Source organism: Labrus mixtus, chromosome 7 (genome assembly GCF_963584025.1).
Source record: "Labrus mixtus chromosome 7, fLabMix1.1, whole genome shotgun sequence".
NCBI lineage: Eukaryota > Metazoa > Chordata > Actinopteri > Labriformes > Labridae > Labrus > Labrus mixtus.
In genome coordinates, this window is record NC_083618.1 from 6,428,156 (window position 1) to 6,453,389 (window position 25,234).

The 25,234-nt window shown below is 40.6% G+C and overlaps 1 protein-coding gene across 1 annotated transcript; it reads left to right on the forward strand.

Annotated features, from left to right (window-relative positions):
- Nucleotides 1–6,789: 6,789 nt before the first annotated feature.
- Nucleotides 6,790–18,138, forward strand: LOC132977625 (inter-alpha-trypsin inhibitor heavy chain H3-like). The gene is made up of 21 exons (XM_061042356.1): nucleotides 6,790–6,932; nucleotides 7,214–7,243; nucleotides 7,507–7,530; nucleotides 10,856–11,010; nucleotides 11,179–11,283; nucleotides 11,481–11,643; nucleotides 11,760–11,870; nucleotides 12,004–12,132; nucleotides 12,493–12,609; nucleotides 12,692–12,860; nucleotides 12,967–13,092; nucleotides 13,211–13,383; nucleotides 13,640–13,825; nucleotides 13,931–14,070; nucleotides 14,253–14,413; nucleotides 14,577–14,669; nucleotides 15,011–15,124; nucleotides 15,244–15,445; nucleotides 15,571–15,743; nucleotides 17,475–17,586; nucleotides 17,718–18,138. The coding sequence occupies exons 1-21, from the start codon at nucleotides 6,819–6,821 to the stop codon at nucleotides 17,854–17,856; spliced, it is 2,736 nt and encodes a 911-aa protein (XP_060898339.1). The 5' UTR covers nucleotides 6,790–6,818; the 3' UTR covers nucleotides 17,857–18,138.
- The last annotated feature ends 7,096 nt before the right edge of the window (nucleotides 18,139–25,234 follow it).

Below are 25,234 nucleotides of genomic sequence, written 5' to 3' on the forward strand. Positions count from 1 at the left end.
ATTGCTGGTCACAGTACAACTGAAATGTTCAAACTGACTATTGTTTAAGAAGTATAGAAAATATACACACTTAATACATTCATGTTGATTTAATTGATGGTTTACATTTTAGGATGATCTAATCGACCTCATTCATCTCAGCTTCAGGAGAACTAATGGATACTTTCATGAAAGTCTCTTTAGTCATCAGCCTATAAACTGTTTATAAAAGTTAGATTATATTAAAATGTATCTGCAGTTGTAGAGCTTCTTTCCATAAAACTTTTCCATGAAGTGATATTCTTTGCATGTCTGGTAGCAGTAACAAGGTTTTCCCTGATAAGGTATAAAAGAAGTCTTCATAGGGAATCTATTCATTCATATGAATACCAAGGCTGTGCAAAAAAGAGAACAGCCAATTAAATAGATTCCCAACAAGTTGCATCATCTTAAACTTAGCCTTTATGGCTGAAGTTTGATCAGTATGAGTTACTTGATACTTAGGATTCATCAACAAGTGTGAGGGATTTGCATCTGATGTGTACAAAGCCTGTCAGTGTCAGCCAGGCTGTTTCTTTTTTACCTAGGAGATTGCTGTAGTCCCCTTTGAATCCAAAGTTCATGTACTATTATAGCAAAAATGTCCTAAACCATACCAAAAAAAGTCATAGTTTGGTTAGTTCAAGGAACGAAAACGACTTGGGTTGATGAACAATTAATTGTAAGTGTTTTTAATGATCTCAGTTGTTTTTGTAATTGATTATTAGTGTTTGTTGATGTTGTTGTTGCTTTGGTTGTTTTAATATGTTTTAATATTCGATAGTCAATAATGGTTTGAATTGAATTGGGCAAAAGGATGACTATTTAGGCTTCTTTGATAACCCATAGTCAGTCAATAAATTGATACTAATAAAGCCAATTATTGTCTCTTTACACTTTACATAAAGCAGGTCTAAAATTAACTCTTAATTACATGATTAACAGAGACCCAAAGTCAATCGACCAATGAGGAAGCACTTGACGAAAGAGGGCAGGAAAGCATCCAATTAACAGGCAGAAAGCACAAGAAGAACCAGCGTCTTTAATGCCCACTTAGCCTTAATTCTGTCATAACGATACTACCATGGATAGATATTTGTTTTTTGTTTTTATTTAGCCTACTTTTATCATTTGGTTATTACATAGTCCTTTCCTACATAATATAAATATAAGACACGGTGGCCTATTTAAACAGCCAATACCATTGTTGGGTAAGGGTTTATGTTGCTGTTTTAATGCTTGTGGGTTTGTTGGAACAAATGGAGCTGGAAACACCTTTTTTATATCCCCTAATAATCTAAATACAATTCAGCAGCAAACTACAAGTTACCCATATGTTTTTTTATAATCTCTTTTTAAAAACTTAATTCATAAAAAATCAGCTGCTGCATTTTTTAAGTCCCTCTTTCTTTCAGAAGCTTATAAACCAGGATACTGGATAGTGCTTCACTTTTATAACCCACATACTGTTTGGCAGCAGAAAAATCCAGACCTTGGGTTTGGTTTTTGACCCTTTAACTTTAGCTGTCCACCCACACAAATGTTTGCCTAAAAATCTATATTGTTTGTGTTTGATAGGACTCCAAATGAAATGCCATAACTGACTGCCTAATATTTGCCAACAGTGTTCTTCATTGGCCATTTGATTTCTTGTGTATTCCTTAAAACATGAAAACCATTAATCAGTTGGATGATTAGATGAGCTGAAAGCTGTGTTTACTGTTTCTAATTCTTCAACAGGGAACCAGGCGAGAGCCAGTTTTACACATTAAACTAAAGACATTTTTGTTCTCATTCTCATTTTCATTCTTCCCTTAAAGACACCTGAGGGGAATTCCTTACCTTTTCAGGATGAGCAGTCACCTGGTTTAAGCATCGGTTTCTCTAATGATACATGTGTGTGTTTTTCTCTTTGTTTAGAGCGTATGGGTAAAACGGCTCCGTCTGTTTTCAGCGGTGTGAGGTCAGGGACGGAGACAGCCCTGAGCAAGCCTGCTGCTCCCAAAGCTCCTGGTGGCAGTGTGTTCAGCAAATAGACACACACTGCAGGAAGAAATAACACACCCTGAAGTGTGAATGTTTCTCAGTCAAAGCTGAATCTGCATATTGATTACAAAAAAAAAAGTGTTTTAAGAAGTAATGTTTAAGTGAGATAGTTTTGTGCCAGCACTGTGGGTGGACATCATCTGCTATGTAAGCAGTCTTTGTCATTTGTATATTGCACAGTACACTAAACTTGGATATAGATGCAGGTTTGGATTATGCAGCTGTAAATGAATAGTGACATTTCTGTGTCAGTGTTGAAAATATTGTTTAATCATTTGACTGTTTGAGTTTTTGTACGTTTCTTTGAGAAAAAAAAAATCACATATCTTAAATGTAGTTGTGTGTTAATAAACTGCAAAAGGGACCCATTTCTAGGAATATATACTTAGGGTTTGAAAAGAACACTTGTCTGATGGTCACATACTGGTAAACAGTAGTTGTTGGTTGTAACCTCATCAAGAAAATCAAGTTGGACCGTCAATCAACTGCACAGTGATAGTGACCGACATAATCAATCAATCAATCAATTTTTATTTGTATAGCGTCAACTCATAACAAGTGTTATCTCGAGACACTTTACAAGAAGCAGGTAAAATACCTTACTCTTTGTCTGTTAACATTACAAAAGAGCAGGTAAAAAGACCTTACTCATTGTTATGTTACAAAAAGCAAGTAAAAGACCTTACTTATTGCTATGTTATAAAGATCCGGCCTATCCATCATGAGCACTTTAGCAAAGCAGCAAAAGTTGTAGTGTTCTGGCAAGCCGTCAACCGACGATCTTTAGGAGCCTAGGAGAGCTCAAGAGCTCCCAGGAAAGTGGGTGGTTAGTGACTGAGATTTATAGATAGATACATGCAGTAATATGATGTACTGTATATGCACACAGAGAGAGAGAGAGAGAGAGAGAGAGAGAGAGAGAGAGAGAGAGAGAGAGAGAGAGAGAGAGAGAGGAGCTCAGGGTGCCAGTTCCCCCGGTAGTCTAAGCCTATAGCAGCATAACGAAGAGCTGGTCTACACCAGCACCAGCCCTAACTATAAGATTTATCAAAAAGGAAAGTTTTAAGTCTATTCTTAAAAATATAGACTGTCTGCCTCCCGGACCCCGGCTGGAAGGCGGTTCCAGAGGAGAGGAGCCCGATAACTGAAGGCTTTACCTCCCATAGTACACTTGGAGACTGTAGGTACCACCAGCAGGCCTGCACTCCGGGACCGCAATGCTCTCGAGGGACAGTACGGCACTAGTAGCTCCTTCAGGTAAGATGGTGCCTGGCCATTGAGAGCTTTGTAGGTGAGAAGAATGATCTTGAATTCTATTCTAGACTGTATAGGGAGCCAGTGCAGAGAAGCCAGGACAGGAGTGATGTGGTCCCATTTCCTGGTTCTGGTCAGTACACGAGCTGCAGCATTCTGGACCAGTTGAAGAGTCTTTAGAGATTTGCCAGAGCACCCTGACAAAAGAGAGTTACAATAATCCAGTCTGGAGGTGACAAATGCATGAACTAGTTTTTCTGCATCACTTTGCGACAGGATATTCCTGATCTTGGATATATTACGAAGGTGAAAGAAGGCTGTTCTTGAAACTTGACTGATGTGAGAGCTAAAAGACAAAAGGCAAAAAGAACTCCTAGATTCCTAACAGTGGTGCTAGATGCCAGGCTGATGTCACTAAGGACAGTCAAATCACTAGAAAAAGTCTCTCTGAGGTTCTTAGGGCCTAGCACAATAACTTCAGTCTTGTCTGAGTTAAGTAGCAAAAAAATTCTGGTCATCCAGGTCCTAACGTCCTTAAGGCACGTTTCTAGCTGACATAACTGACTGGTACCATCGGGCTTCATTGATACATAAAGCTGAGTATCATCTGCATAACAATGAAACTGTATGGAGTGTTTCCTCATAATATTTCCCAGAGGAAGCATATATAATGTAAAGAGAATTGGTCCAAGCACTGAACCTTGTGGGACTCCATGGCAAACTTTAGTGTGGATAGAGGACTCATCATTAACATGTACAAACTGAGATCGGTCTGATAAGTAAGATTCAAACCAACTTAAAGCAGTCCCTGTAATTCCAAGCAAATGCTCCAGTCTGTACAACAGGATCCGATGGTCAATGGTGTCAAAAACAGCACTAAGATCTAACAAGACGAGCACAGACAGAAGTCCCCTGTCTGAGGCTAGAAGTAGATCGTTTGTAACTCTAACTAGTGCAGTCTCAGTGCTATGGTGGATTCTAAATCCTGACTGGAACTCCTCAAATAAACTGTTGTCATGGAGAAAGTCACACAGCTGTTTAGCTACCACCTTCTCCAGGATCTTCGAGAAAAAAAGGAAGGTTGGATATAGGCCTGTAATTAGCCAGAGTTCCTGAGTCCAGAGTAGGCTTTGTAAGTAGAGGTTTGATTACCGCTACTTTAAATGCCTGGGGTACATAGCCTGCCAGTAAAGACAAATTGATCATATCTAATATGGAGTTGCTAACTAAGGGAAAGACTTCCTTAAACTTCCATAAAGTGCTAAGTTATGTTCACAATAACAATACTGTCCCATGTACACATAATACAACTGGGTTTAAGATTATACTGTAAAGAAGTTTAGGGTGAGTTGTGCATTCAGTCAGAGTCCGAGTTAAACACAGACACACACAAACCATCCTTAAGACATGAGCTGTGTCTCTTTTCAGGACTTTCATCCTTCGAATGACCCAGCCTTCATAGCCTCAGTTCAGGCCAAACTGAAATGAGACAGTCTGCTGGTTTCCCCGTTTGCATGAACAGCTGTTCCCACCCTTCACTTTTTATATCTAAGCCCCGCCTCTGTTGCCTATAGCAACAACATTAGTATTGGTAGATATTGGACTCAGTGGAATCCATGAACTTACATTCAAAAGTGTTTTACAGGTGCTGAATAGCCTACCAGTTATGTTGTGCGCCCCATGTGCCTACAGAGGTAGTCCTCATTGCAGAGGCTGTGGGTTCGAATCTGACCTCAGCCGTTTGCTGCATGCCATCCCCCCTTAGCTGTCCAATGAAGGCAAAAAGGCCCAATAATATAAAAAGTGTATTACTGTATTTAGGGTGTACCAGCTTGTTTGTATTATTGGACAAGGAATCTCTGTGTATGTTGGGCCACGAAGGATGCACCAAATAGATCCTTTGTTAGCCGGGAAAAGAAGGACGCATTTGTTTCAATCATTTAAAGAGGCCTTCGAAATGGGACAGCCTTTGATGTGCTGATGTGATTTGATTTGTCTTCAAATGTTCCCTCTGAAGGATGCAGCCCCTAAATGAGGAGATAGCCATGCTTGTGAATCATTGCTTACAGTAGGCTACTAAGCCAAACATGATGTTGACTTTTTGGGTTGAATAACCATCATCAGCACTGTGGCTGAAGCTAAGCAATAGGGAAAAGGTAAAATGATTATCTTTGGTTTTGTCTGAACACAACTTAAGATTCATCAAGATGCAAGACACATGACTCCCTTGAGGCACTATCAAGGCCTCTAATTGCTGATATATCAACTTAAGGGTGATCAAATGTCAGGACTCTGTTAAAGCTTGTTTCTGCTGCCCCCAAGTGGCAACGCAATAGTAAAATGAAATGTTTGAGCTTTGAGCAAAACAGTTGTTATTTTCATTTCCATCAAGGCCTTCATTGTATCAGTGTGAATATTGTGCTTACATTGTACTTGATAAAATTGACAACTACCGAACCAAATCATTCCATATGCACAGATCTCATCTTATAATCGTATCTTTGAACCCCTGATGAGAATCCAGCTCTGTCATTAGACGAGCACTTAACATGGTCAGGTATCTGACTAAATCTTTCTTTAACTAGCCTAACATATTGCAGACCTAAAGGTACACAAGCATAAAGGATTCAGGTTCAAAATCAGTGGGTCATTTTTATTTTTTTCCTCTTTCCCTTAAAACTGCATGTGCCAAACACAGTCCCACACGATGAAGATGACTCACCTAAAAGTAAACAGAATTGCACAAGTAGGAAAACAGTTGTGTGTGTTCACAAGGTCCACAGTTGCAGAACTCCTAATATCCACGCACAAGTCATCTGGTTGATTTCACCTTATGTATGTTGAGATAGAGATGTTTAGCTTGTGATGATGCACTATCAAAAACACTTTTTGGTCCAGCCAGCTCACTCCAGTTTAACATCACAATATCCCAATTCATCTACATGCACTTGGCCAAATCTAGCAATAATCAGTGTGTGTGTGTCTGGATAATTTGACTTAAAAGTACATACAGTAGTCTCTCTGATTTCCTTACACTGCTGTACTGTTTGCTTCCTTGCAAGGGGGAAATGACACAAACATACAGTACACGTTAAGTGAAGCAGTACAGGCTACTGTGTGAAAGAGTGCGCTAAGGAGGGAGTGAAGCAATGTTTGTCCACCCACATGTGGTAACTGGCAGAACTACTTTTACACAAATACACTACCTTTTATTATCAAAGTTTAGGGGATAACTACAATTTAGCTACAATATGAACTGAATGGTCTGGCACTTTGTCGGCAGTAGGAATAACCCCCAAAATGAAATAATTTAAAAATAAATCAATGCTTTAAAAAAAAATATATATATATATTCATTCTGACTTCATGTTTCTGGTATCAATGTTTGTAGCTCAAGGACTTCAACACATTGAGGTCAGTCCTGTTGGTCAGTCCCTCCCCTTGGGCAGAGAGCTTTTTCTCAGCACTGAAGTCAGACACTATTCAGTAGAAGTTTGGTCATGTCTGGACTGCAGGGTGTTCGACTGCTGCTCCCGTGGGCTAGCGCCTGCCTTGCGCTGCTCAGCCTGGCCCAGGGAGCTGTGGTCATCTCCGGGGGCCATGAAACTCTGCAGGTAATTTTACACAACAACCTTTATATGCAAATATCTTAATTTAGAAATGCATCTTACATTAATAGTTGTTTAATTTCTCCAGTGTTGACTATACCTGGTGGTACCTGATTTTAGATTCAGTCTGTTTTTTTAATCAGCGGTGCATCACAAAGTGTGCTCTTTAGTTTTCAACTTTATTTCTACCCTGGTTTAACTGTTCTGAACATCTCCTCTTCATGCGTGTGTTTGTTTTCTAGTATTTTGGTTCCTTTTCGGTTTAATATGCTGTATTTGTATTTCAGGAGACAGGAGGAGCTACTAGACCTCTAAAGGTATCTGTAAAAAAAAACATACACCCAGTCAGTCCTGTCATAAGGTTAAAGATATTGTTTGCATTTTTCAGTTTGTGTGGAATTAAACAAACCTGGCAGTCATTGATGAATTTGAGATCTGAATCCACACTGAAGCGACATTTTAACCACTTATTATAAGTTCAATGTTTTAAGTACAATAATTTGATGTGATTTCAGTTTTGTGCAGTCTTAAGTTTTGATTTCTCCCTTTGTATTGTCTGTTTATTTTTTATTTTTTACAGAAAAGAAGTACAAATGATGCCATGGTAAGAAAAATATTCCAGTTGTATCTTCTTTTATTTGATAAATATCAGGTTCGGTTTAATAAGTCTTCATTAAATGGGCAAGGACAATGTAATGAAGCAGCTCGAACAGATACACGCTCAATAACGAGGGCGAAAAAGTAAACACCATAAATCACCAAACTAAGACACAAAAGGCCTTAAACTAAAAACTTTGTGCTGAACAAACTAGTCAAGTTTCAGTTTACAGCTACCCAACAAGAAGACTATGTTGCTGTTGTAGTGCAACCCCTCCTCAGCAGAGCAGATGTTTCTCAATCAATCAAGATAATAACTGTTTGTCTACAGAGATAAACCAGTTAGAAGCTATTGCTAAATGCAGGTTTACCAGATTTGAACTCTTCCCTAACAACAGCACCTGTCTCTTGAGCTGTGAGAGTAAGTGGTAAACAAATCAGTTTTAATGGTTCCATTTTTCTTTCAAAATCTTATTTTTATACCAGCCAAGACAAAAAATCGAGTGACATTTTTCATGCTTAAAGAAATATCGTTCTTTTTGTGCTTTATATAAATAAAGTTCTCAGATTTGTCGACCAATTTGCTTAATTTTGCACCTTAACTTTGGGCTGAAAGAAAATTTGTTGATCTTGAAGGCTGACGGCCACTTGGTCTTTATCTTATCACTTCCCCCTACTCACAAAGCACAATCGTATCCCATTGTTTATATCTTCCGGTGTCATCAGCGGATCTGTTCCTTCAGAATATTCTTGCGAGACTCGATGATTCCGAGTGACCAGATGCTGTCAGAACCTCTGCAGTGCTGAGCGTATGGAATGGCATGACCTTTAGGAACCTGTTGAGACCCCGCAGATCTAAAATAGGGCGAAGTCCACCGTCCTTCTTTGTGACAAGGAAGAACGTTGAGTAGTATCCACCGGGCTGAGCCACGGGTTCTACCGGCTCGATGGCACCCTTGACCAGGAGGGTAGAGAGCTCTTGGTCGAGAGCAAGGGCTTTTGCCGGGTCGCCTATGATGGTCATCCTGACCCAGCCAATGGCTGGGGGCCAGCGTCGGAACTGCAGTCTGTATCCCTGGGCTAGAGTGGAAACCACCCAAGCATCTGGTGTTGAAGCAGCCCAGTAGCTGAGCTGCTTCTGGGAAAAACAGCCGACAGCCGGCCCCAAGGCCTCAGGGCCTGGCCCCCCGGCGTCTAGAGGCTCCGGGGGGGCGGCGATTTGAGTCCCAGGTCCGAGGCTTCCTGGAGGGCAGGCAATCGTGGACCTCGGCTGCATGACGGCCAGGATGCTGTGCTGGGCGCTGAGGTTGCTGGTGACCACTGGCACCAGCTGGGGACTGAAACCGGCGCTGAGGAGGGACCACAGTACTCCTAGGCCTAACATGGGGAGGCAAGCTCCTGCTGGGACTAGAGAGCTGCTGCTTGGTCTGTCTAGCCTGAATAGACCGTTCAAGAGCCTCTAGAGCTGCTGATCCGAACAGCTCCCCAGGCTCCACTGGAACACTGCGCAGGATCCTCCTGCTTGCCTCAGTGAGGGGCGGCTGCGCCAACCAAACCTGGCAGCGAGCCTGGACGAGTGTGGACATCACCCGTCCCAACTCCCTAGACATCAGCACGAAACTCTGTGGCAGATGCCGCCATTGAGAGGATGTCCTCCTCAATAACTGTAGTGGCATCAGGAGGAGCAGGCGGGACCACACTGACCCTACTCGCCTCAGTCTTCCTTGTGAAAAAGGCAGCCTTCATCTGATCAAGCTCTGCCGTAAGCTGGTCCACCCTGGATGCAAGCTTGGACTGCTTCCGGTTAGAGGCGCCCACAGTCTCAGCAGCTCTACGCTTCAACCGGCCAGGAGGGATCGTAACCGGCCCCTGAGCCGGAGTCAGCTGAGGAGGAGACAAATAAACTGGCGAGCTCACCCCCCCCAGAAGTTCCTCCACCTCAGACAGTCGAGCAGCCCTCATGGTCCGAGGCATGTAGCTGCAGTTCATGCAGGGATCCTCAGACAGGCCCTCTCTCAGGTGTTCAAGGCCCAGGCAGGAGGGACAGAAATCATGACCGTCCTCAGGCTGTATAGTAGCCATACAGGCAGTACAGCAGTGATTGCCCAAAATAGCCAGCACTGACTGAGGACACAACAACGAGCTGGGAGCAGGGAAGCGTAAACACTGCCTTCACCAACCAGTTGATATACAGAGAGCAGGCACTAGCAGGAACACTATACCAGAAGTTACTACACCTATGCTGGAGTGAGCGCGGAAACATAGCCTCTCCAACAAGGTGATCTGATGCGCTAATTACAAGCCGGCTTCGGGCGAAAACACCAGCCAACCAAACAGGACGCACCTATGTCGGGAGAGGGAGCGAACACATTGCCTTCACCGACAAAGGTTATGAGACAGAATAAACAGATAGAAACACAGTGGCCACCACTAGTTGTCTATAAGCGGAAGCGCTTCAACTAAACGACACTTAAGAAGTTGTTAAGTGTTAGGCCAGCATAGGTTTATTCTTTTTCTGCAAGTAAGATATGCAAACATATAACCATGTTCTTTAATCCAAGAAATCAGTTGCTCCCTTCAGGTCCAACAAACCTACTTCTCTCTCAATGCCCAGAATGAATGAAAACATGTAGATGCTTAGGCAAAGATTTAAAATTTGACCTAACAGACAACAGGAATGTCCACTGTGTCCATTCAAGGTATTTAAAGCAAAGAGATTTTAGGGTTAAACATTGTCATACTCTGAGAGTCAAATATCTGTCTGTGCCAGATATAAGATGCCACCTTGGAAAAATATTCCTCATTTCCTTTGGTTTTTACCCAGAAGATCTCAAATAAAACAGAAAGCATGCAGAGGGAATCAAGGCAGGAAGGAATAGCGTCACCCTGACTGAAGCAAACAGGAATCATGTAAAATGCCCTCAGCTCAGGCACACATGATTATTGTGTTGGTCACAGATAGATCTTGGATACAAGAAAAATAGACTCCCAGTAAAAGGTTGATAATGGTTGTTCAGAGTGGTTGGTAAAGTGAATAGACTGACAAACACACAGTATACTTTAAATATACACACCATATGTGTTTCGACATGCTGCACCCAGGCTGATTCACATAAACACTCTCTGAGTAGAACCAGTTACTAAATTATCTTTAACTCGTGTTTTTTAAGCTCTTATTGTTGTCTTATTTGATAGTATTTAAGGTGAATCCACCTGCAATTATCAAGTCAGTTTTGAAATGACACAAAAACAGCCGACTCTAAAGTTATCTAGAAAAGTGTGTGGATACGATGCTTGGGATCTCTTGCCTACACAGCCTCTCTTTCTGCCAGGTGGAGGTGTACAGCGTGACGGTGGACTGCACTGTGAGGTCTCGTTTTGCTCACACCGTCATGACCTCCAAGGCCCTGAACAAAGCGAACACCTCCCAGGAAATCTTCTTTGAAGTGCAGCTGCCCAAGACCGCCTTCATCAGTAACTTCAGCATGTCCGTTTGCCACGTTAAAATTTTCACCCTGTACCCAGTGTTTGCTTGTATCATGTTGCTTTTTGAGACAGATATTATCACCGCTTCTCTTGTGCTTGAAAGCTCATTTCTCTTAATGATACAGTTGGCAGAGTTCAAGAGCAACATTATGTTCTCTATCTTTCACAGGGAAATTGAAGGTCAGGTGTACGTTGGGGACGTGAAGGAAAAAGAGAAAGCCAAGAAGCAGTATGAAAAGGCTGTTTCCTCTGGACAAACTGCTGGACTGGTGAAGTGAGTCTGTGAGGATGAAATATTCATGAAGCAAACACAGCAAGAAACACACAGAAAATCAAAGTGGATCTCCATTTAGATTTTCACACTCCTTTGATCTTAGTCGTTTGGTGTAAGCTGGTTACTAGTCTACATTTATTAGTCATGGTTTTTTGAAGTGGATCTTTGATGATTGTTCTCTCTCTGTTTCATTATAGAGCTTCTGGGAGAAAGATGGAGAAGTTTTCTGTGTCCGTCAATATCGCAGCAGAAAAAAATGTGACTTTTGTTCTGACTTACGAGGAGCTCCTTCAGAGGAAGCTGGGCCAGTATGAGATTCTGACTCAAATTAAACCCAAACAGAGGGTCCAGGAGTTTCAGGTGAATCTGATTCTGTTCTGCTGTGGCCTTGTGATTTGGTCCTTTCAGATCTTTTAAATGAGCTATTTACAAATGGTCTGTCTGTCTGTCTGTCTTTTTGCCTGTGTGTATGACAGATTGTGACAAACATCTATGAGCCACAGGGCATTTCTTTCCTTGATGCCCATGCTACCTTCCTGACCAATGATTTGCTCCCTCTGGTGGAGAAAACTGTAACAGACAAAAAGGTACATGGTCCCTGGAGGAAGTTTTCTCATGCTTTGCCTGCAGTTCGTGGATCAGACTTCCACCCTTTTTACATGAAAGACATTATTGACCTAACGATTTGAGTTCAGCTGACTGTGTGTATCATGTTGTCAGGCACACATCTCTTTCTCACCAACCATGGAGCAGCAGAGGAGTTGTCCTGGTTGTGATGGAACCTTCATTGATGGAGATTTTGTCATCAAATATGACGTAAACAGAGCGACCAGCATTGGGGACATTCAGGTATGCTGTCACTCAAACAACTAAAAACAGATACGTTAGTGTGGGGTCAAGGGGTCCTTCTCGGGAAAAAATGGGAAGAATGATTCCAATGTCTGTATTTTGGCACATTTATAGTCAAAGGCAGAATTGGTAATGTTTCTCGATCAGTCTGAAGAAACCTCAGTTAAATCATACAGAATTCCTTACATCATAATTGCTTATTTTTCGTGTCGCATTTTATAATTAATGTCTTCTATACTTGAAATATTATTTATCATTACTATACATATACTGTAAAAAATGATAAAATTGCACAAGAACATATAGGTCTATAAATTACAGTATGTTTATTACTGCCCTTTATTATTCTTTCCCCTTCAGATTGTAAATGGGTACTTTGTACACTTTTTCGCTCCACCTCACCTGCCCAGAGTCCCGAAGAATGTGGTGTTTGTGATTGACAGGAGCGGTTCAATGTCTGGAAGAAAGATTGACCAGGTGGGGGACTGTTCAGACTGCAAATGTAGTTATAAAATGTTAGTGTCCACATGCACACGTTTTTCTTATGACCTCTGTGTAGACACGAGAGGCAATGCTGGCCATCCTCAAAGACATCCATGAGGAGGACCATTTTGCCATTGTCCTGTTTGGTAGCCAGGTCGATCCCTGGAGATCAACACTTTCCAAAGCAACAGAAGAAAACGTGAATGAAGCCATGGCATTTATCAGGCAACTAGATATCAGAGGATGTAATGATCTTACTAACCTTTTTATACATAATGTCCTCACTTCAAAATAAAATTAAAAAAACACTTCTGTGATCTGATTACATTTTCTTATGTGTTTACCATCTAGCAACCAATTTTAATGATGCATTGTTGGACAGTGTGAAAATGCTTGTCAGCGACAGAAAGGAGCAAAGGATCCCAGAGAGGAGCATTGATATGATTATTGCACTGACTGATGGAATGCCAGATCGGGGTGAGTGTGCACATACTGTAAGGTATATTTTGTGTGAGTGCACGTTTGATTGTTGTAATTAATGTTTAACATCAAATTAAGTATATAACTTAGGTAAGAATTATTTTGTATTTTGAAGGCCCCGCTAGGATCCTGGAGAATGTGCGCCCTGCTATGGGTGGAAACATTTCTCTGTTCTGTCTTGGATTTGGAAATGATGTGGATTACACCTTCCTGGATTCGTTGAGCAAACAAAACAAGGGATCGGCCCGCAAAATTTATGAGGGATCAGATGCAACACTTCAACTTCAGGTGGAAAGTTTAGGCTGTGAACACATTTACAAGACTATAATTACTTCACAGTTTTCTACATTTATACCATGACTACATTTTGATTAAGCTAAAATACTCAACTCAACCCAGTTGAGTTGAGTATTTTAGCTGGTTTACCAACCTTTCATACGTAAAAATGTGCAGCCCAGAGTACATCACAAAAGAACAGTCTCATACTGTAACACATTTTGTACAAACACTGGTGATACATTGTGTGTGTGGGGATTTGTCGCAGGGTTTTTATGAGGAGGTGTCCAGCCCTCTTCTTTTGGAGGTTGACCTGCGTTATCCTGATGAGGCAGTGGACTTTCTCACCACTAACCACTTCAACCAGCTATTTAACGGCTCCGAGATCGTGGTGGCCGGAAAACTGGAGGACAACGACCTTGACAACTTCATGGTGGAAGTGGTTGGCCAGGGGGTGAGGACAAAGAAACTGTATCAATACAATTGTGAGGTGATAGATGAGGTCTGTTTATTAATCTGTTTTTAGAGACTATTACTCCTCTTTGTCCCTCCTGCTTAGTTTGAAGAGGACTTCAAGGTGCAGGGACAGGCCGGTGCTGTAGACTGGGACGTGATGTACCCTGATGAGGAATACATTTTTGGAGATTTTACAGAGCGTCTTTGGGCCTATCTAACCATCCAGCAGCTACTGGAGAAAAGGTGAGTTTGAGCAATTTCACTCAAGCTGATACCTGAAACTTTTTCATTGGAAATCTGTATGTAATTTTTATGATTTAAAACCTTCATCAAAGATGCATCCACAAATCGTCTGAGAGCTAAGAATGGATCACACAAAACTAATTCACCAATTCCAACCAAGCCACATATTTTTCTACTTTCAGTAAGAGTGGTATCACTGGTGAGAAAGAGAATGCCACGGCAAAGGCCCTGGAAATGTCCCTGCGGTATAGCTTCGTAACCCCTCTCACTTCCATGGTGGTCACTAAGCCTGAAACTGAGGATGGAACAGAAAGCCCGCTCATTGCTGATAAACTGACTGAGGGTAAGAGAGTCAGCCATTTGACCTACAGTATGTGTGAAACAAAACCTAACATTCGCAAACCGCATTCATTTTCAACTATTGTGGGTACCTGAAGGTGGTGCTCAAGTTAAAACTTTAGCTTAAATTCACACATTTGTTTTTTGTCATCTGTTTATTTTGACAGAGCAAAGACAAGAGTCAGAAAGACGGAATCCATTTCAACATTATGCCCCTCCAGCATACTCGTATAGTTATCAGTCAACACCCTCCTATTTCGGTAAGTCATTTTTTGCATAGCTGGCTTGATGGTTCTAGAAAGAACTGTGTTACTCTTCTAGTCAGTTGTTTTGTCAGTCTATCTAAACTACTTGTTAAATTGTCCTGACATGATGTATCTCACTCACTTTAGTATTACCCTGACTCCTCTCCTAACATTTATGAGCACGTTGAATTTAGCCCAAAAGCCCCACTGTGCACAAGCTCACAGAGCTGCTTGCATTGCTGTACACTTAGTTTTGTTGTCATGTAGGAGCCAAAATGTTGAGCGAAGACTACATATAAAACAAAACTATTACTCATTTTGTTTATCACTTCCATTTACTTTGTTGTCACCTGCAGTGGATGGGGATCCTCATTTCATGATTGAGCTCCCAGACAGAGAAGACGCACTGTGCTTCAACATCAACGACAAACCAGGAACCATTTTCAACCTGGTCAGAGACCTTAAACAAGGTCAGCCACGAGCCCATTTTTGAGCATGAGCCATGAGACCAAGATTTTGTACATTTCTCCTCACGTGCCTGAAAATTACACCCAGCTGTGAGTGACGGAATCCCCTATTGTTTCTTCAGGTATTTTGGTCAATGGCGAGATCATAGGCGACAAGATGATTCCCCCTGATGGGAAAATTAACACCTACTTTTGGCGTTTTGGCATCATCCACAAGACTCTGGGGGTGATGCTGATTGTGAGCACTCAGGACGTCTCGGTGTTTCAGGATGGCCAACTGGTCAAGCTGCGATGGTCTGATTCAGCTTCACTCAAAGGATCCAAGTGAGTGGCTGCATGTCCCATGGTTACCTCATTCAATAAGAGAAAACTATTCCTCTACATGAGTCAAAAATCCAGTTGAGAATAAATGCTTACCATCTTGTTCCCCTCACCCTCATATCCTCCAGTGTGGATATTCTCTTGACCAAGGATCGCAGCCTCACAGTAACTCTGAAAGATTCAGTCAAGTTTGTCATCCTGCTACACAAAGTGTGGGAGAAGCACCCGTACCACAGGAACTACCTGGGTTTCTACACCCTGGACACCCACCTCCTGTCATCTTCGGTTCACGGCCTGCTAGGTACAACTTGTTAAGTTATTAGAGAGAATTACATCATAATGACTGATAATAGGGGAATGTTCGCTGTAGCATTTCTTCTTGGGTATACAGCAATACCCTCACTTTCTGTATAGTGTATTTTTGATTCCAGCAGCAACAGCAACACTGTGTGCAACCTCCGCAACATCACTACACTGTTAATGCTCCAGACAATGACCTGCCTGGTTCACACATCAGGTCAAAGTCTATTCAATTTGATTTGGACTGCAGGACAAAGTCAGTTCAATGTAAACTGCTTCAGACATTTATATTGGCACATGTCCCCCAGGAAACGTCTGGTCATGTAAAGTAGTGCATGTCATGAGTAGAAAGGGCTTTAGGTTCAACTACTACCTTTGCACCTTTGGCCATTACTATGTTCAGTCTTTTGGAACTATATTGGAAACGATCATAGTGTTCAGGTGTAATCAGAAATACCCTAACACTCTGAAATGGGTTGTCAGGCCACAACAGTGACACAAACTGGTGCCACAACTGGAAAACTCTACCATGGGAAATTGACTTTCTCTTTTACTTTGGTATTTTAAGATTGTGTTAAAACTTACTGCCACCACTCCAAACATAAAGAAACCAGATGGATTAATATCTCCTTGTAAATAGTTATGATTTGGTTTTAGTTTTTAAATCTGTATCAAGACAGTAAACACGGGAGCAAAGAGGGGACTGCCTCTTGTTTCCTTCTTACATACAGCAGTACACTGTGAGTTAACTGTTAGCTTTGATTTTAGAGTTATTATTGGATATGTGCTATATTTGGTTCTTTAAATGCAAAACTATATGTATACAATAACCCCAAATTGCAAGCTTAATAAACAGTCTCAGATTTCCTTTCATATCTGAGCACAATATCTTATGCTCTGATTTGCAATTAAGGAATCAAATTGAGGAATCATTCTTCAGGGACTTCACGTGCACTTGAGGTCAAGAAGGAGCATATCTCAGTATTTTATGTTGGTGTATTGGTCCTAATGATATGAGACACAGCAAAACTTTTAGAGGAAATATAGGTATTATAAGTGCGTCTTAAACACAGAATTTTACAGTAGGCTATATCAATTAGGTGTTATAAGAATCCTACACCAAAGGGCTCGAAATGTACCCACAATAACAGGGGGTAAGATTAAAGAACAGAAACATATCGGATAGATGTGTGGCTAACCTAACTTGGCCTTCATCAAAACCTAAAAGAAACACGATATCAACTTGAAGAAGAAAACAACTGAGGTCTTAAAGAGGTCATCTATGTTAAACTGGAACAACGATCCCTTAGCAGAGGCTACCACCAAAATCTTATGCAGTTTTTTATTTCCTGTCCAACAGTTGAAGCATTATTCACACCCTGGATCAATTGTGACCCAAACAACTCACAATGTGTATTAACCAAGCAGAAACCCCTGGTGCTGAAAAATGCTGATGTGAAAAACAGTGCAGCACCTTGAGTTTACACTTGAGACTGGCTGCAAAAGCCAAGGAGCCCGTTTAACACCTATATTAAAAGGCCCATTATGCAGCAGAAATAAACATGTTTACTTTCTGGTTTAAAGATCATATTTTGTCTGAATAGCCAGTTTCTTTATATTACACACTGTATTTGGGGTCTTTATATATTTTATTTAACATTAGGGAACATTTAGGGATAGAATAAATGTACTTCAAAATGATATTTACCTCTGATAATTTGTCATCCTCCAGGTCAGTTTTACCATGGGATCAATTATGAGGTGTCAGACCTGCGTCCAGGTGAAGTCACAGAGAAACCAGATGCCACCATGTTTGTGAAAGGACGGGAGCTCAATGTGACAAGGTACATGCCAAAATAAATAGTCAGCATGTAACATGTGTGCTGATTTCATATATGGCTGTTGGTTTGTAATGTGCACTTGAAATATCTGTCAGTGTACATACTGTAAAATGTCTGTGTGTGTGTGTCCACAGAGGCTGGCAGAGAGACTTCAGGAGGGATGTGAAGAAAGGAGACAATGTCCCCTGCTGGTTCGTTCACAATAATGGAACAGGCCTCATCGATGGCGAAGCATCAGACTACATTGTGTCAGGCCTTTTTAAAACTGTTTAAGAACAGGCTATACATCACTGTCTACCAGAAATCATTCAAATTAAACTTTTAAACTAAATATTCATATCTGCCTGTATTTACACTATAATGCTCTGGTATCATGAACCCATAAAGCAAACACTCTTCATTCACAGCACTGTATGGATGACTTCCATTTCTGTATCAGTGTTATTGCTGGAGCTCCAAAAATGGAAAGCAATAACGCTATCCCTAAATACGGAGATATATCGGAGCAACCTCAGCGATCACTTATATTCAAATAAATGGGACACAGTTCCTCAATATGGAATCCAGCTGGATTTTGTTATAAGTGCTAAGTGTGATAGAAAAATCTGCTTTGTTCATGTTTGTCCAGTCTTTGATTCAGGTCTTCTCCTTGTTCAACCTCAATAACATATACCAGTTTGTTGAATTTAGCATTTGATTATGTGAGGAGGTCACAGAATATAAAATGTTTTCAAGCAGTACAACCCTGATGAGTAGATGTTTATCATGCTAATTGATGTAAAGTCCACTGTAGTGCTGCTGATACAAATGATACCAAATAAAAGATAAGAGTGGTGACAAACTAATAAAATTATGTATTGCTGGTCACAGTACAACTGAAATGTTCAAACTGACTATTGTTTAAGAAGTATAGAAAATATACACACTTAATACATTCATGTTGATTTAATTGATGGTTTACATTTTAGGATGATCTAATCGACCTCATTCATCTCAGCTTCAGGAGAACTAATGGATACTTTCATGAAAGTCTCTTTAGTCATCAGCCTATAAACTGTTTATAAAAGTTAGATTATATTAAAATGTATCTGCAGTTGTAGAGCTTCTTTCCATAAATCTTTTCCATGAAGTGATATTCTTTGCATGTCTGGTAGCAGTAACAAGGTTTTCCCTGATAAGGTATAAAAGAAGTCTTCATAGGGAATCTATTCATTCATATGAATACCAAGGCTGTGCAAAAAAGAGAACAGCCAATTAAATAGATTCCCAACAAGTTGCATCATCTTAAACTTAGCCTTTATGGCTGAAGTTTGATCAGTATGAGTTACTTGATACTTAGGATTCATCAACAAGTGTGAGGGATTTGCATCTGATGTGTACAAAGCCTGTCAGTGTCAGCCAGGCTGTTTCTTTTTTACCTAGGAGATTGCTGTAGTCCCCTTTGAATCCAAAGTTCATGTACTATTATAGCAAAAATGTCCTAAACCATACCAAAAAAAGTCACAGTTTGGTTAGTTCAAGGAACGAAAACGACTTGGGTTGATGAACAATTAATTGTAAGTGTTTTTAATGATCTCAGTTGTTTTTGTAATTGATTATTAGTGTTTGTTGATGTTGTTGTTGCTTTGGTTGTTTTAATATGTTTTAATATTCGATAGTCAATAATGGTTTGAATTGAATTGGGCAAAAGGATGACTATTTAGGCTTCTTTGATAACCCATAGTCAGTCAATAAATTGATACTAATAAAGCCAATTATTGTCTCTTTACACTTTACATAAAGCAGGTCTAAAATTAACTCTTAATTACATGATTAACAGAGACCCAAAGTCAATCGACCAATGAGGAAGCACTTGACGAAAGAGGGCAGGAAAGCATCCAATTAACAGGCAGAAAGCACAAGAAGAACCAGCGTCTTTAATGCCCACTTAGCCTTAATTCTGTCATAACGATACTACCATGGATAGATATTTGTTTTTTGTTTTTATTTAGCCTACTTTTATCATTTGGTTATTACATAGTCCTTTCCTACATAATATAAATATAAGACACGGTGGCCTATTTAAACAGCCAATACCATTGTTGGGTAAGGGTTTATGTTGCTGTTTTAATGCTTGTGGGTTTGTTGGAACAAATGGAGCTGGAAACACCTTTTTTATATCCCCTAATAATCTAAATACAATTCAGCAGCAAACTACAAGTTACCCATATGTTTTTTTATAATCTCTTTTTAAAAACTTAATTCATAAAAAATCAGCTGCTGCATTTTTTAAGTCCCTCTTTCTTTCAGAAGCTTATAAACCAGGATACTGGATAGTGCTTCACTTTTATAACCCACATACTGTTTGGCAGCAGAAAAATCCAGACCTTGGGTTTGGTTTTTGACCCTTTAACTTTAGCTGTCCACCCACACAAATGTTTGCCTAAAAATCTATATTGTTTGTGTTTGATAGGACTCCAAATGAAATGCCATAACTGACTGCCTAATATTTGCCAACAGTGTTCTTCATTGGCCATTTGATTTCTTGTGTATTCCTTAAAACATGAAAACCATTAATCAGTTGGATGATTAGATGAGCTGAAAGCTGTGTTTACTGTTTCTAATTCTTCAACAGGGAACCAGGCGAGAGCCAGTTTTACACATTAAACTAAAGACATTTTTGTTCTCATTCTCATTTTCATTCTTCCCTTAAAGACACCTGAGGGGAATTCCTTACCTTTTCAGGATGAGCAGTCACCTGGTTTAAGCATCGGTTTCTCTAATGATACATGTGTGTGTTTTTCTCTTTGTTTAGAGCGTATGGGTAAAACGGCTCCGTCTGTTTTCAGCGGTGTGAGGTCAGGGACGGAGACAGCCCTGAGCAAGCCTGCTGCTCCCAAAGCTCCTGGTGGCAGTGTGTTCAGCAAATAGACACACACTGCAGGAAGAAATAACACACCCTGAAGTGTGAATGTTTCTCAGTCAAAGCTGAATCTGCATATTGATTACAAAAAAAAAAGTGTTTTAAGAAGTAATGTTTAAGTGAGATAGTTTTGTGCCAGCACTGTGGGTGGACATCATCTGCTATGTAAGCAGTCTTTGTCATTTGTATATTGCACAGTACACTAAACTTGGATATAGATGCAGGTTTGGATTATGCAGCTGTAAATGAATAGTGACATTTCTGTGTCAGTGTTGAAAATATTGTTTAATCATTTGACTGTTTGAGTTTTTGTACGTTTCTTTGAGAAAAAAAAAATCACATATCTTAAATGTAGTTGTGTGTTAATAAACTGCAAAAGGGACCCATTTCTAGGAATATATACTTAGGGTTTGAAAAGAACACTTGTCTGATGGTCACATACTGGTAAACAGTAGTTGTTGGTTGTAACCTCATCAAGAAAATCAAGTTGGACCGTCAATCAACTGCACAGTGATAGTGACCGACATAATCAATCAATCAATCAATTTTTATTTGTATAGCGTCAACTCATAACAAGTGTTATCTCGAGACACTTTACAAGAAGCAGGTAAAATACCTTACTCTTTGTCTGTTAACATTACAAAAGAGCAGGTAAAAAGACCTTACTCATTGTTATGTTACAAAAAGCAAGTAAAAGACCTTACTTATTGCTATGTTATAAAGATCCGGCCTATCCATCATGAGCACTTTAGCAAAGCAGCAAAAGTTGTAGTGTTCTGGCAAGCCGTCAACCGACGATCTTTAGGAGCCTAGGAGAGCTCAAGAGCTCCCAGGAAAGTGGGTGGTTAGTGACTGAGATTTATAGATAGATACATGCAGTAATATGATGTACTGTATATGCACACAGAGAGAGAGAGAGAGAGAGAGAGAGAGAGAGAGAGAGAGAGAGAGAGAGAGAGAGAGGAGCTCAGGGTGCCAGTTCCCCCGGTAGTCTAAGCCTATAGCAGCATAACGAAGAGCTGGTCTACACCAGCACCAGCCCTAACTATAAGATTTATCAAAAAGGAAAGTTTTAAGTCTATTCTTAAAAATATAGACTGTCTGCCTCCCGGACCCCGGCTGGAAGGCGGTTCCAGAGGAGAGGAGCCCGATAACTGAAGGCTTTACCTCCCATAGTACACTTGGAGACTGTAGGTACCACCAGCAGGCCTGCACTCCGGGACCGCAATGCTCTCGAGGGACAGTACGGCACTAGTAGCTCCTTCAGGTAAGATGGTGCCTGGCCATTGAGAGCTTTGTAGGTGAGAAGAATGATCTTGAATTCTATTCTAGACTGTATAGGGAGCCAGTGCAGAGAAGCCAGGACAGGAGTGATGTGGTCCCATTTCCTGGTTCTGGTCAGTACACGAGCTGCAGCATTCTGGACCAGTTGAAGAGTCTTTAGAGATTTGCCAGAGCACCCTGACAAAAGAGAGTTACAATAATCCAGTCTGGAGGTGACAAATGCATGAACTAGTTTTTCTGCATCACTTTGCGACAGGATATTCCTGATCTTGGATATATTACGAAGGTGAAAGAAGGCTGTTCTTGAAACTTGACTGATGTGAGAGCTAAAAGACAAAAGGCAAAAAGAACTCCTAGATTCCTAACAGTGGTGCTAGATGCCAGGCTGATGTCACTAAGGACAGTCAAATCACTAGAAAAAGTCTCTCTGAGGTTCTTAGGGCCTAGCACAATAACTTCAGTCTTGTCTGAGTTAAGTAGCAAAAAAATTCTGGTCATCCAGGTCCTAACGTCCTTAAGGCACGTTTCTAGCTGACATAACTGACTGGTACCATCGGGCTTCATTGATACATAAAGCTGAGTATCATCTGCATAACAATGAAACTGTATGGAGTGTTTCCTCATAATATTTCCCAGAGGAAGCATATATAATGTAAAGAGAATTGGTCCAAGCACTGAACCTTGTGGGACTCCATGGCAAACTTTAGTGTGGATAGAGGACTCATCATTAACATGTACAAACTGAGATCGGTCTGATAAGTAAGATTCAAACCAACTTAAAGCAGTCCCTGTAATTCCAAGCAAATGCTCCAGTCTGTACAACAGGATCCGATGGTCAATGGTGTCAAAAACAGCACTAAGATCTAACAAGACGAGCACAGACAGAAGTCCCCTGTCTGAGGCTAGAAGTAGATCGTTTGTAACTCTAACTAGTGCAGTCTCAGTGCTATGGTGGATTCTAAATCCTGACTGGAACTCCTCAAATAAACTGTTGTCATGGAGAAAGTCACACAGCTGTTTAGCTACCACCTTCTCCAGGATCTTCGAGAAAAAAAGGAAGGTTGGATATAGGCCTGTAATTAGCCAGAGTTCCTGAGTCCAGAGTAGGCTTTGTAAGTAGAGGTTTGATTACCGCTACTTTAAATGCCTGGGGTACATAGCCTGCCAGTAAAGACAAATTGATCATATCTAATATGGAGTTGCTAACTAAGGGAAAGACTTCCTTAAACTTCCATAAAGTGCTAAGTTATGTTCACAATAACAATACTGTCCCATGTACACATAATACAACTGGGTTTAAGATTATACTGTAAAGAAGTTTAGGGTGAGTTGTGCATTCAGTCAGAGTCCGAGTTAAACACAGACACACACAAACCATCCTTAAGACATGAGCTGTGTCTCTTTTCAGGACTTTCATCCTTCGAATGACCCAGCCTTCATAGCCTCAGTTCAGGCCAAACTGAAATGAGACAGTCTGCTGGTTTCCCCGTTTGCATGAACAGCTGTTCCCACCCTTCACTTTTTATATCTAAGCCCCGCCTCTGTTGCCTATAGCAACAACATTAGTATTGGTAGATATTGGACTCAGTGGAATCCATGAACTTACATTCAAAAGTGTTTTACAGGTGCTGAATAGCCTACCAGTTATGTTGTGCGCCCCATGTGCCTACAGAGGTAGTCCTCATTGCAGAGGCTGTGGGTTCGAATCTGACCTCAGCCGTTTGCTGCATGCCATCCCCCCTTAGCTGTCCAATGAAGGCAAAAAGGCCCAATAATATAAAAAGTGTATTACTGTATTTAGGGTGTACCAGCTTGTTTGTATTATTGGACAAGGAATCTCTGTGTATGTTGGGCCACGAAGGATGCACCAAATAGATCCTTTGTTAGCCGGGAAAAGAAGGACGCATTTGTTTCAATCATTTAAAGAGGCCTTCGAAATGGGACAGCCTTTGATGTGCTGATGTGATTTGATTTGTCTTCAAATGTTCCCTCTGAAGGATGCAGCCCCTAAATGAGGAGATAGCCATGCTTGTGAATCATTGCTTACAGTAGGCTACTAAGCCAAACATGATGTTGACTTTTTGGGTTGAATAACCATCATCAGCACTGTGGCTGAAGCTAAGCAATAGGGAAAAGGTAAAATGATTATCTTTGGTTTTGTCTGAACACAACTTAAGATTCATCAAGATGCAAGACACATGACTCCCTTGAGGCACTATCAAGGCCTCTAATTGCTGATATATCAACTTAAGGGTGATCAAATGTCAGGACTCTGTTAAAGCTTGTTTCTGCTGCCCCCAAGTGGCAACGCAATAGTAAAATGAAATGTTTGAGCTTTGAGCAAAACAGTTGTTATTTTCATTTCCATCAAGGCCTTCATTGTATCAGTGTGAATATTGTGCTTACATTGTACTTGATAAAATTGACAACTACTGAACCAAATCATTCCATATGCACAGATCTCATCTTATAATCGTATCTTTGAACCCCTGATGAGAATCCAGCTCTGTCATTAGACGAGCACTTAACATGGTCAGGTATCTGACTAAATCTTTCTTTAACTAGCCTAACATATTGCAGACCTAAAGGTACACAAGCATAAAGGATTCAGGTTCAAAATCAGTGGGTCATTTTTATTTTTTTCCTCTTTCCCTTAAAACTGCATGTGCCAAACACAGTCCCACACGATGAAGATGACTCACCTAAAAGTAAACAGAATTGCACAAGTAGGAAAACAGTTGTGTGTGTTCACAAGGTCCACAGTTGCAGAACTCCTAATATCCACGCACAAGTCATCTGGTTGATTTCACCTTATGTATGTTGAGATAGAGATGTTTAGCTTGTGATGATGCACTATCAAAAACACTTTTTGGTCCAGCCAGCTCACTCCAGTTTAACATCACAATATCCCAATTCATCTACATGCACTTGGCCAAATCTAGCAATAATCAGTGTGTGTGTGTCTGGATAATTTGACTTAAAAGTACATACAGTAGTCTCTCTGATTTCCTTACACTGCTGTACTGTTTGCTTCCTTGCAAGGGGGAAATGACACAAACATACAGTACACGTTAAGTGAAGCAGTACAGGCTACTGTGTGAAAGAGTGCGCTAAGGAGGGAGTGAAGCAATGTTTGTCCACCCACATGTGGTAACTGGCAGAACTACTTTTACACAAATACACTACCTTTTATTATCAAAGTTTAGGGGATAACTACAATTTAGCTACAATATGAACTGAATGGTCTGGCACTTTGTCGGCAGTAGGAATAACCCCCAAAATGAAATAATTTAAAAATAAATCAATGCTTTAAAAAAAAATATATATATATATTCATTCTGACTTCATGTTTCTGGTATCAATGTTTGTAGCTCAAGGACTTCAACACATTGAGGTCAGTCCTGTTGGTCAGTCCCTCCCCTTGGGCAGAGAGCTTTTTCTCAGCACTGAAGTCAGACACTATTC